The sequence below is a fragment of the Antennarius striatus genome, chromosome 15 (genome assembly GCF_040054535.1).
Source record: "Antennarius striatus isolate MH-2024 chromosome 15, ASM4005453v1, whole genome shotgun sequence".
Classification (NCBI taxonomy): domain Eukaryota; kingdom Metazoa; phylum Chordata; class Actinopteri; order Lophiiformes; family Antennariidae; genus Antennarius; species Antennarius striatus.
Window position 1 is genome coordinate 18,540,990 of NC_090790.1, and position 13,337 is coordinate 18,554,326.

General features: G+C 41.3%; 1 protein-coding gene and 1 long non-coding RNA gene across 2 annotated transcripts; one reads left to right on the forward strand and one right to left on the reverse strand.

Moving 5' to 3' along the window:
- Positions 1–1,722: 1,722 nt before the first annotated feature.
- Positions 1,723–5,126, forward strand: LOC137608464 (tubulin alpha-1C chain-like). Its single transcript, XM_068334857.1, has 4 exons — positions 1,723–1,822; positions 3,280–3,502; positions 3,593–3,741; positions 3,836–5,126. Exons 1-4 carry the CDS (start codon positions 1,820–1,822, stop codon positions 4,814–4,816), a joined length of 1,356 nt encoding a protein of 451 aa, XP_068190958.1. The 5' UTR covers positions 1,723–1,819; the 3' UTR covers positions 4,817–5,126.
- Positions 5,127–7,831: 2,705 nt separating this feature from the next.
- Positions 7,832–13,059, reverse strand: LOC137608703 (uncharacterized). The gene is made up of 3 exons (XR_011038221.1): positions 12,054–13,059; positions 10,431–10,650; positions 7,832–8,016 (listed from the first exon to the last, which is right to left on the reverse strand). It is a non-coding gene; the product is annotated as an uncharacterized lncRNA (long non-coding RNA).
- Positions 13,060–13,337: the final 278 nt, after the last annotated feature.

Here is a 13,337-nt window from a genome sequence, read left to right on the forward strand (position 1 = left end):
GTGATGTCACTGGCGACGATAATAAAGGCAGATTTTACCCATAAAGTCCATTGTATTTTTCTTCATCTAAAGGTTCATTAAGTTTAGTGAAAGGGCGATAAAGTCAGGATTAAATGACAACGACTGCCAGATGTTGTCTGCTGTGGAAAGCTCGCAATAAAAGTAGACATAAGCCTCGGAAGTTGGGAGAAAAGTGCCAACACTGCGGTATCTGGGTGATAACTGGCGTTTCAGTTCTATCTGACCTGAACACACCAACATTCCAGACTAATATTTTGTCAACCAGATCTGGAATTGCTTGAGGAACAGGGTATTCCGTGTTAAACTCATGAGGATATGCAAAACATGAAGTTTAAATGATCTGATTCCAACATACTAGCTTAACAGCGAATGAACCTTTAAAGCGTCATTATAAATGATTACGTGATAGAGCAATCACATGTCTGAGCCAACAACACAGTTACTCCAGTAGGTTGATGGTGTGATTAATCATGGACGAGTAAATATCTAGACAGATTAATTACATAATTGAGCAAATATCAAGACCACACAGTGAAACAAGAAGGGAAGGGAGTCCAATAATCCATCACACATACAGTCTGAGAAACCAAATTAAGAAGTTGACAACATGTCACCTCCACGACAATTGAGCTAGCTAGCATTAAAACTTGGCTCCAAATCATCATGTTGGACATGAGTGGGCTGAAAGTCGTCATGGACGCTGTCCAAACTAAAGTGGGGACACTTAGACACTGGGTGGCTGAATCAAAACAGATTTTTGGCGCCAGAGACCAGAGTCACTTTGTTACCGTTGTGTTATGTTCAGAACTTCCCCTTTACGTTGTGTAGCAGGAGATGACTCATCGTTCTTCTGTTCCTCTTTGTCTCTTCTTCTGTTTTCAGGTCCTCACTTTTTGGTCATAAATAACAAAAATGAAATCGACTTTCATAACCACCCAGTTAAGTTACGGTGAATATGAACATTCTTTACTACAATGATACTATAATTCTTACAAGGAAAATGTCAATTTTGTCAATATCTTGTTTCTGCAAGAGAAATGTTCCACGTTGAAGATGTTCCACGTTGTCTTTGTTCTTCAACAAAGACACCAACGTCAATTTGGGTCAGACCGGGACGAACTTCCAGCTGGTGGTCCAACTTTGAGATGGAGGTCGTCCTGCAGGCGTGACAATTTCCGCCTGGCCACATGTGGACATGGCCTGAGTGTTCTTTGCTGGCAGTCTTTTTGTGTATTTTTCTATTTAAACGTGAATGTGGTGTAATATGAAATAAAAATAAACAGGCCGCAGCATCAGAAACCATAAAAAGAAACTATTGATCTATCTATCTATCTATCTATCTATCTATCTATCTATATATATATATATATATATATATATATATATATATATATATATATATATATATATATATATATATATATATATTAGCAACTGAATGCAATGTCTATGGTTTTAGTTGCGTTCAGTTAGAAGAACATGGAAATAACAAAGTACTGTACTGTATATCTGTTTGAATTTGTACACGTTAACGTTAAACACGATTCACTTCCTGAACAGAGTCCTGTCTGCACATGCTCTACAATTGGGTAGTCAGATTTTCAAATCGACCAATAAAAGTCAGTCACATGACTTCATAATAGCCAATCAGCAACCTTCCACCGGGAAGGCATAAAACAATGCGTCCCGCCCAGAAAAGTTAGTAGAGTTACAAGCTGGTCGCGTAGCGGACACGCTGAAAGAAAACTCGTCATTTCCTAAGTTTTTGAAAGTTCATTTTCTTCTTCATACATCAATCATGGTGAGTAAAGTTATTAATGTGTTCATTCTTAAATTCCAAGTTTGATTAAAGTCATACTTTTTACTAAAGTGCGCTGTGGTGAAATAGCGGGAAAGAGAAGATGGATCGTTGATGAAATGCGTCATAGAGCTAACAGGGCGTTGGCCCCAGACGAGTTCTTCAGCTTCTGCTAACGTGTCTGGACTTTGACCTAGTTATTCAGGTTTTAACGTCCCTCTGTTTCCCGCCAATAACTATAGGTCAGACTTGTATACGTTTTCCAGACAAACAAAAGTTTACTGATGAAGTAGTACGTAATATGTACATATTTTTTATGCTAAGACTTAGCTTGTCGGGTTGTGTAAGACTGGCTTTGTTTGAAACGGTTTTCAGGCAGTTGTGTTCAGGAGCGGCTCTGACTAAATTGGTGCCCAGAACGAACCATTACTGCCCCCCCCCCGTTCTGTGTGCTATAACTAAAAAGTACATCATACATATTTAACATTACTAAGTTTCTATTAACCAAGCATAAATTATTTCAAAAGCTATATCACAAATGTCATGTCAACGTGTTATATAACTTGACATATGGCGTATAGGAACCAAAAGTCCCCAGTCAGGATGTCTGGAAAATTTTGCACTTGTGTTGCAAACACAAACTAGACTAGGCTGCCTAGGGGGGGAAATTAGTTGCATGGCATGATGACTCGATTCTAATAGTTGTTAGTTCAGAACTAAATACCAAATACAATGGTCTTCTATGGCTTAGCAGCATGTTGGCAAAGGGCTAATAAGTAGCCTACGGTAATCCCTTGTTACTCGTGATTAATTTGAGTAACAATGGTGCCAGGACCACCCACAAGAAATGAAATTACAAGATTTAGTGACCAATTATTTATTTTATTATTTACGATCATTTAAATGTTTATGAACCCTCCCTATACAGATAGTAAGCCACATTCTATTTGTATTACCTTTTCCCACACTAGACTTGAAACACACCCGGTGTGTCTTATGGTGGGGAATGATGAAACACACAACATTCCTTGAATGGTCTTTATTTTGCGTCCAACCTTAGAAAGGGGCAAACAAGAAATGACAATGATCTCCCTCTCGCAAACACATGCAGAACACACACACGTAGGGCAACACACACCACAGATGATCAGACTGTTTAAAACACTTTTGTATTAAAGAAAAGTTGCAAGAGGAACCCTGAGTCTCGTAACGCAGCACACCCCCAGATGCTGTCAGCCAGTACCGTGCGTGTATGGTATCACATGAATACCTACAAAAAAATCTGCAATATAGTGAAGCTGCGCATCTTGGAAGCGCGAATACGCGAGGGATCACTGTATAGCCTACTGTTCCTTTCCTAAACATCAGTTGAGTTGAATGTTTTGTGTACGGTTTTATTGTTAAATAGATGTTATAGATATGCTGATGATTACATTTGACACTTTTTTTCCCTCTTCCAGCGTGAGTGTATCTCTGTGCACGTCGGACAGGCCGGTGTTCAGATCGGCAATGCATGCTGGGAGCTGTACTGCCTGGAACATGGGATTCAGCCAGATGGACAGATGCCCAGTGACAAGACCATTGGAGGAGGAGATGATTCCTTCAACACCTTCTTCAGTGAGACTGGAGCTGGGAAGCATGTCCCCAGAGCGGTGTTTGTTGACCTTGAACCCACCGTCATTGGTAAATTCATGAAAAGCCAACTTTAATGATAAAAGTTGCTTGTTGTGTTTTATTTTTCTCTGTTAAGTATTGACGGTGATTCCTTTTCAGATGAGGTGCGAACTGGAACCTACCGACAGCTGTTCCACCCTGAACAGCTGATCACTGGCAAGGAAGACGCAGCCAACAACTACGCCCGTGGTCACTACACCATCGGCAAAGAGCACATTGATCTTGTGCTGGACAAGATCCGCAAACTGGTAAATTCAAATTTCATCCTTCAGATTATTAGTTTGACTCCAGAGTGTTAATTAGCTGACACCGTGTGATCATTACCTCTGCCTTTGTCCGTAGGCTGACCAATGCACCGGACTCCAGGGGTTCCTGATCTTCCACAGCTTCGGAGGAGGCACCGGTTCTGGTTTCACATCTCTTCTGATGGAGCGTCTGTCTGTTGACTATGGAAAGAAGTCCAAGCTGGAGTTCTCGGTCTACCCAGCTCCTCAGGTGTCCACCGCTGTGGTGGAGCCCTACAACTCCATCCTGACCACCCACACCACACTGGAGCACTCTGACTGCGCGTTCATGGTTGATAATGAGGCCATCTATGATATCTGTCGTAGAAACCTTGACATTGAGTGTCCCACTTACACCAATCTGAATAGGTTGATCAGTCAGATCGTGTCCTCCATCACTGCTTCCCTTCGTTTTGATGGGGCCCTCAATGTGGACCTGACAGAGTTTCAGACCAATTTGGTGCCTTACCCCCGAATCCACTTCCCTTTGGCAACCTACGCCCCGGTCATCTCCGCTGAGAAGGCCTACCATGAGCAGCTAACTGTGTCAGAGATCACCAATGCCTGCTTCGAGCCGGCCAATCAGATGGTGAAATGTGACCCTCGCCACGGCAAATACATGGCTTGCTGCCTTCTGTATCGCGGGGATGTGGTGCCAAAGGATGTCAATGCTGCTATTGCTGCCATCAAGACCAAACGCACTATCCAGTTTGTGGACTGGTGCCCCACTGGTTTCAAGGTTGGTATCAACTACCAGCCCCCCACTGTAGTTCCTGGGGGAGACCTGGCCAAAGTCCAGAGGGCTGTGTGCATGCTGAGCAACACCACTGCCATTGCAGAGGCTTGGGCTCGCCTTGACCACAAGTTTGATCTGATGTACGCCAAGCGTGCGTTTGTCCACTGGTACGTTGGTGAGGGGATGGAGGAAGGAGAGTTCTCTGAAGCCAGGGAGGACATGGCAGCTTTGGAGAAGGATTACGAGGAGGTGGGAACTGATAGTGGGGACGGGGAGGAAGACGATTATGGGGAGGAATATTAGAAGGCCCTGAACTTGTCTTCTGATCTGTTCCTAGTTAAAGTGGGCAGTCAAACTATTTCTCTATCTTGTTTTTCCTCTGTTCATGTCTGTCTTTTCTCTTGTGTGTTGGTGAGGATGAGTTCTGAGGCCAGAGAGGATGTGACAGTTCTGGGGAAGGATTAATTGGAGTTTGAAGCTGATGGTTCTGAATAAGAGTGGAGAGAAATGTTAGATGGCCCTGAATTTGTCTTGTGATCTGTGCCTAGTCGAACCATTTATAAATGTTTTTTCCTCTGTTCAAATGATGAATAAAAAGCGTTCTTTAATTGCACCAACATTTGTCTTCATTATGTTCATTCTTCAAAAGTGCTGTTGGAGACAGTTTACAATTCAACATATTGGAAGTTATGTGTCAGTGTTTAACTGGTCTGTTTTCAGTTTAACTTTTGAAAATCACGTGTTCGTTTTTTAGCTGTGCTGCACAGCAGAATGTGGTTTAACTAGTCTTGTATGTTGGGGAGTCGTGCTATCGGACAGCTGGGGTTTAAAGTATTTAGTTCCTGCAGTTGCTAGACTACATTTCTTCTGGGAACTGGGATATTAAATGAAATATTGGGCTGCTTGAACACTTATGTACCGGTTAGATGAATATTATTCATTACATTACTGGTAAGTTGATTTGCAAATGTCTCTGTTGAAAATTCATCAGATGAATGACAGAATGGAACAAAAGTTCTACAGAGAAGGTGATGAATGTACTGCATCCAACCGTTTGTCAAAGTACCGGTAAATAATTTTAGGTGTAGGTATTATTTATTGTATTTCTTGAAAACCAGTGCTGGAGGGGCTGATCTCATCCTGTTATGATTGGGCAAAAGAAGGGACCCAGGAAGTACTGGTCCCAAGAACCTGTAGTTTAGACGGGGGGTTGGAGTTTTTAGTTTTGTGTATTTTATCAAATTTACATATTGTAAATTGAGATGTTTCTTGTTTCAATATCAACTAGCAGTCTAACTGGTTTGGGATTCTTTTATGCTGTTTTATCTTTTGTTCTAATGAATTGATCTCTTTTACAACTTAATTGTACTTGGCAAATTTATTTCTGTCAATTCTTGGCATAAAAAGCCCAAAACTCCACATCCACCTGTGACTCCTCCAGCTCTGCCTCTCACGGGAGTATTAATCGCTTTATTTGGCTTATTGAGCTCAAACAAGAATTAAACATCATGTTTTGGATCACTGATAATGATCAGAGTTCATGTCTCACCGGTTGCTGCTGTACTGTAGAGTAAAAACCCAGACGGTGGCCTCGGTGCTGGTTCTGAAACCAGAACCTCCAGGTCAGGAGTTTGTCAATGTCATCCACTAACCGTGTCCCCAGGAAGGCTTTTTTCCCATAAAATCTTAGTTCCTGTGTGACAGGAATTATATATATCCTAATGTGCATATTCTGCTATTTATGGATTATTTTAATTCAGTTCTGTGTTGCCATGGCAATCTCTTGGTGTCAAGGTTCGTCTCTGGAAGATATCTGGTGCAGATGAGAACTAACTGGTCGGATCAGACGTTTTCATTCAACCGATTTTATTATTTATTTCCCACTGACAGCTGGATGCCAGTGGGTTTGACTATGTGGGGGCCGGAGGCCATGGCCTCCCCTCCCCCCTCATTGAACTGCATTGATTCCAGTGGCTTCCCTCCTGTGTGAGTATGCTGTTGGGTTGTTCAGTCATTCTGTCCCAATTATCAGGATGAACCTTTTGAACATGTCAAAGTGCTGGGGGGCCTCACTGGGGGCAGGGGGGGGCAAAGAGTTTAAATTAAATGAGGGCATGTTTGGAAAAGCTTCCAGCTTCAGAGATGTAGAAGACTTTGGGGGGGTAAGATGTGAGATTTAAACAGTGTGAGCTGTCATGCTTTGACGCTGACATTCCCCCTTTATTTAAAGAAAAATGAATCTGAAAATCAACGGAGTGAGTCGAAGACAGTTTTCCTCCCACGCCGGCACGTCTCGGACTAAAATATCCCTCCCATGACTCACAGCTGGGAATCCCTCGGTGGGTGAATCCGGTGGCAGCAGCACATCCTTTGCTCAGCATCTCGTCTGGATGGAGCTGACAGGTTAAAGCTGCTGTAAATGAATCCTTCTCTTAATTATAGCGGAACAAGCAGCTGTTAGTTTGTGCAGGTTTCGTTCGGTTTGTCACATCCATCAGCGCTGCTTCTGCTGTAGTTAGTATAAAGATAATGTGCTTCCAGATCTACTGCAACCATTACTGATCCGGCACAATCGACCAAGGCCTCTACTTACTGCGGCGTATTAGAGAAGAGCAGCTCCGGAGTATTTGTTTTATCTTTCCAATTACATCCAGTGGATGCCACAACGCCCGTCTAAACACAGTTGGATCCCACTATAAAAAAAGAAACACTTCAGAGTCTTTATGAGCCTGAATCACTTAACCAGCGTAAACACCTCTAACACCTCATCGATCCAAGCCTCCGGCTGAAACTGTGCCGGATTCTTCGGGTAATTTAATGACTTTCTTGGACAGCTAGTTAGCAGCAGGTTACCAATGTGTTTATTTTCCATCCAGATCCATCCGGTTGGGTTATGGCAGCGTCAGAGATTCCTCTCTCCAGGATGCAGCGAGTCAGGGTGGAACCCAAGTCTCTTCCCAGTTGGATGTTGTTGGAAAATCTCCAATGGGAAGTGTTGACCAGAAAGCATTCCAGTTCGATGGCCACCTACCTCAGCTGGCTCCTTTCTATCAAGAAATCCACCCTATGAAGGAGAGTTGGAACAGATCGACTGATGGATAGCTTTGTGTTGTCACAGTGGTCTGAAACGAACAAGATCCTGAGGAGGCGTCAATTTATAACATCTTAAACGTAAAAAATAACTTCCAAATTTCTAATGAAATTTTTTTAAAATCTAAAAATTGTTTAGAGGAATTCATTTTTGAAAGGACAACAAGGAAGACAGTTGAGATCAACATTTCTTATTTCTATCAATGGTTTATTTCCTACTGATGCTGACAAAACAAAACACATGTGGGTGATCACATGATCTCACCAGGCTCTGACTGGTGGAAGTAAAACTGATGGAAACAAAAACAAGCCAAGCCTTGCTTTCATTTCCCAGACTGCCCGGGTGGTGATGGCCACGCCGCTCGCTGTGTGTGTTGAATGAGGGGAGTCGTTGTCGCTCATGCGGTTGACGACTGTAATAGAAGGACAAACCGCTGAGTTGGCACAACGTGTTGGGAAGGTCAAAACGTTCCCGTGTCACTGACAAATGAGCTGTATTTCAGGCCAGCGTTCTGCTCTGATGTCTTTAAAAAGGGGGGAGGAGGGAGACCACACACACACACACACACACACACAGATAGACAGAGATGTTCACTGCTTCACACAGATGCACAACACCCTCAGTCAACAGTATACGGTCACACTAACATATTGTTGGAAGAGATGTTTTAAATTAATTACTATTGTGATCTCTTGTGTTCTTTACTTTTACAAAACATAACATAAATTTCAGCAAAGATCTCATCAGCTCTTTGTCACGCCCCAATAAGTGCAGTGGGGAAAGTCATTCTGTTTAAAGCACTGAATTTTAAATGGTTTTAATCACTTAATTATTCATGATTTCCTTCCAATAAAACAGAATATTCTATTCTTGCATTCAACGTGATGATATTCTATCATGTTAATGTCAAGACAAATAAATTATACAACCTGAGAATTATTTAACTCAAGAGAAAGACTGAAGTTGTGCGCGGCACAGAGCAAAATGTTATTTCTGGTTGTTGCTGACACGGTTGTTTGAGGTGCAAATGTACGGTTTCTGCACCCGTGGGAGCGTTGGTGTTAAAATGAGGTGTTGTTGTGCACATTGTTGACACATTGCTGTTTGCAGCAGAAAGCAACTTTGCCAGATGACCAATAATAACCCGGTAGAAAGTCGATGCTGCCATGTTTCTGTCCTGCTTTCTAGAGATGTGTTAGATATTTCGACACAGGCTGGTTCATGATTCACTCAATTGATGTAAACATTTCACTGTGTGTACCTGGACTGTCGGTTTGAACACACATCAACAGCTAACAGCTGATACTTGGAGATTTGACTAATTAAAGACATTTAACTACTGTCCCTTGTGTGTAAAAGGCACAGACAGCAGAGATGTATTTTTGCTGCTAGGGGGGTGTCATTACAGATTGCTATGTTTTTATTTATAAAAGGCTAATTATTATTAAAATTATTAAATTAAAAGTTATTAATCATTGAAAATCTTGCACTTAAAAGGTAAAATTGACACAAATGATTCTCATTCTTTATAGAGAGAAATTCATTCAGTGTACCTCCACTTATAGATTACTTGCTTCTAAACACCAGGCAGTAAATGCAAGGCGGTAAACCAGAGTCTCGCTCTGGATTAAGTCATCACATGAAACACTTTTATGACCGGCATGTTTTCCAGGATTATTATGGTATCCAGGAACGAGTTTCTCCGTTATGAAGCATCTCACAGCTCAGCGGCTCCACGGATCTCTCTGTGGAGTCAGATCCTGTAAATCAATTATGGAAATAGCGCAGCAAGTGTTGCATGACAAAGTACTTTAATGGAGGACTGCAGGTGTGTGTGTGTGTGTGTGTGAGTGTGTGTGTGTGCGTGCGTGCGTGTGTGTCTGTGTCTGTGTGTGTGATCTCTTAAATGCGCTTTAATATTGTGGAAAAAGGTAATTCAAATGTGTTTAATCATGACAATTGAATTACACAATTTGAAATACAGGCAGGTAAACATAAAGTGGGTGTTTGTGTTTGTCATCTTCCTGACTTATCATAATAATAAAGTATCAGGATGGAGTTAACGGCTGCAGATGATTCAGATGATGGAGACATCTGCAGACCTGAATCTGATGAACACACACATGTCCCCTCAAGTTCCATCATAACCATGTATTTAAAGGTTTCTGATTTTACTCTATTATTTATTAGTTTCCTTATAAGACAATTAACACAAATAACATTTGCAGAGTTCACTAGTGCTGTTACCAGCAGACAGTTGTGCTGCAAAATGATGAATGTCAGAACGAGTTTGTACCCAGTATGACCAGTAGGAGGCAGTGTGGGATTTGAGTTAAACGGATTAAATACATTTATCTGTCTGTTTCTTAATTTTTGATAGCTACCTGAACGTCATCACTGAACCCTTAATGCTCAAATTAAGCAGAACATTAGTCTTAACACAAACCTTTTTATTATTCTGTTTACTGGGAAAAACTAAGATCAACAAACCTGATGACACTTTAATTTAGAAAAACTGTTCTAACCAGGAAGTGGGTTGCTTTAGGTTTTTTATTTACTTTTGGTTGATTCTTACTAGAGAGGACAGAAGAGGGGAACACTTAGTCCTGGTGATGAAATCCAACACTGCCTTCTACTGGTCGTACTGAATACAGATAGATTATATATGGGATTACTATGCTGAAGTAAATGAATTTGGAACCCTGCTGTCAAAACACTGAGGAGGGATGATGAGGAAGTTCTGATTCATTCTCTGCTCTCCTGACATTTCTCAAAGAGCGCAGGCAGTGAGAATTAATGGGCTGCATTTGTGTGATAAATACTCGCCTGCAGACGACGATCCTTCACTCACTTCATGTGAATCCGTGTGAAAATGTTCAGCAAGGAAAGTGTCACCCTCTTGATTTGTGATGATGCTTTGTGTCTTATAGAATCCTTTATACAGTCAGAGTCGTCTTCTCAGGGCGGCTTTGAAACGCCGAATAATGGCACTGAAATTATTCTCAAAATGACCCTGAGTGTCTGAAATAGATAAGACGAATGATTCCTGCAGGAGGAAACAGAGCCTGTCAAGTACTGCACTGGAATGTACTTTAATAATTAATATATGTGAACTATTCTATCAACACACTGGGAACTCACTGACATTCATATTGAATAAATAGCAACTGGATCACTGTCATATTGATTTGATTTATTCAGTACGCAGCACATTTTGTTTCTTAACTGCATTAAATACAGGAAATATAAATTATATATATACAACAGGATGCACATAATTCATAATTGATGAGGAAGGTTGCATGCATCTGTAAAAGTTTATGCCTGAACACTGAATTTTTTTATAACACACAATTATAAATGAATAACTATTATTTAAGTCATTTTTATTCTCTAATGAGGTCAACAGACTGAATAATCAGACACTCATAGAGATCAAGCAGAAAGTTCACCATTAAGAGGCTTAGAACTCGACAACAACTTCATTGTTTCTGGAGGTCATGGGATCAAAAAGGGTTATTTGACAAGCAGAGCAACGCTTAAAAAATATCTGCTCTGTTTTTTATCTTTGAAAACTTTGACTTCAAAGGCCGTCACACAACCTCTCAAAAATCCTCATGATGTGAAAAACCAAGAGAAACAGAGTCAGATCTTCAAACAGAAGTTTAGAATTTAGAATAATTCATAGGATTAAAAAAAATAATACAGTGGTTTATATTAGGAGTAACTGTAAATCTAAGGAATTGGGTGACTATACGACGTGTGTGTGTGTGTGTGCGTGTGCGTGTGCGTGTAGCATAGTGTAAATCACATTCTACAGTGATCCCATCTGTTCCTGTGAAAGAAAATGAAGCTTGTCAAGGCGAATATTTCTCATCTGTCTAGAGAGCAAAAACCGACTCATCCATGATGCATGAGTCCACACTGAGTGGAAACACACGGATGTGTATACCCCCCCCCCACACACACACACACACACCATCACTGGAACGACTCATTTTTTCGAACAGATAATCTCTTTATTTTTACCTCATAGTGTTCCCTGGACCCATCATAAAGAAACATCTACATTATTGCAAATACAGCTGGATTTTTAAAAAAAAACCCCAAAACTTTATTTGTACCCATTTGAAAATCAAAATCATTTAAAGTTGAAGTTTAACATGTTCTTACTGTTTAATATCAGATCAACAGCATGCACACAATACATTTTATATTAGTGTTTATACTAAGCAGATTGTTCAGTTTATTTTATTTTAGAAATTTATCTTTCACATAAGTCAGATAAAAGTTTATAAGATGGGGATAAGTTAAGGCAAAGCTGTTCTATCTTCCACCGTTACTTCTTACATTAATGTTGTAATATTTACAATCACACTCACACTTTAAGTCTGACATGAACAACATTCAACTTTACAAAAGAAAAGGGACAGAAGTCCTTTCCCTTACCGGTAGATTGAGCTCTCCGGGTCAACTCGGTTTTCCTTATTGTTGATGTCTGCAGCAGCCGCGACCACCAGCAGGGGGCGCACGGAGCGCGTGGAGCAGGTCAGGCTCGGTCCAACCTCCACAGGTTCCTTCAAGACTTCCCCTGCTCTGAGTCACGTCCACGTGCAGCTGGTCTGCAATAAGCTATTACTGTAAATACCAGATGTGCTTTTTATTCTAAAACTAACGTATCTAATGAAATAAAACAGCTCCCACAGCAAAATTATTAAAACCAGCTGACAGCAGATTCATAACAGCAAAAATCTGACATCTGGTGTGTCTGTTTGGGGGAGAGGATGACACTGACACGAAGCGACATCATCCATCCTAGAGGGACCAGCTGCTTCTTTCCCTTTTACCCACTTGGAGCTGCTGACCAATGAGGAAACTGGAAAGAGGATGTGATCTAATCACATTACCGCTCACCAGCCCTGCCTGAGTCATGCTGCCCGACTGCTGGCCTCTAAATGAATCACAGATCCGCTAAATCAGGGACGATTTGGATGTCATCTTGATTAAATCAACAACTTAATTCCTCTCCAGACAAGCAACAGGTTAGCAGTGTGGCCTCCCTCGGGCCGTGTCACCGGGTTGGGGGGTGATTTTCAAGGCCTTGATGTGAAATGAAGAGATTGGCTGGACCAGAGTTGATATTAATCCCTGGTCTTCTCTTCTTTCTCCATTATAGCTCTGCACTCACCACATCTGATTGTTGTTATGGCTTTAAAACAAACGTTCCAAATCAAATCAGGAAAGAGTCAACATTTCCAGAACCCACTGATGCAACTCTTGCCCATATTTTTTATCTCCACAAATACAGTTTGAGGTCACTAATTATGAGGGCTAGCGCCTTCTAACGCGTGTTAACTTACTGAGATCCATCCAATGTCTTTCTGCCACTCACAAGTTTCCTCTTAATGGAAGAGAAATGTCGGATTGTGCAGCTAATAGAAGTCTTGTGGTTTCATCATTTCCTGGTGTCATGAGTTTCATGCATCAGACTCACACAACCCATGACATACCCCTCCTCTCTTGATACGCCAGGGTTTGAATTTCAGCAAACAAGGTGTGTGTGTGTGTGTGTGTGTGTGTGTGTGTGTGTGTGTGTGTGTGTGTGCGTGCGTGTGTGTGTGCTAAAGAGCTCAAGAATTATCACATGACTCATGGTTGATATAAGTAAAACCCTTGTACAGGATTAGGCAGCGGAAGGAGAAGGGGGAGGGGATAATCTTAATGAATATTATG

What these genes read in the sequence shown, in the direction of transcription:
- LOC137608464 (XM_068334857.1), top strand. An exon ending in CCTTGAACCCACCGTCATTG is followed by an intron (nt 3,503 to 3,592) that starts GTAAATTCATGA and finishes ATTCCTTTTCAG; the next exon opens with ATGAGGTGCGAACTGGAACC. An exon ending in TGGACAAGATCCGCAAACTG is followed by an intron (nt 3,742 to 3,835) that starts GTAAATTCAAAT and finishes CTTTGTCCGTAG; the next exon opens with GCTGACCAATGCACCGGACT.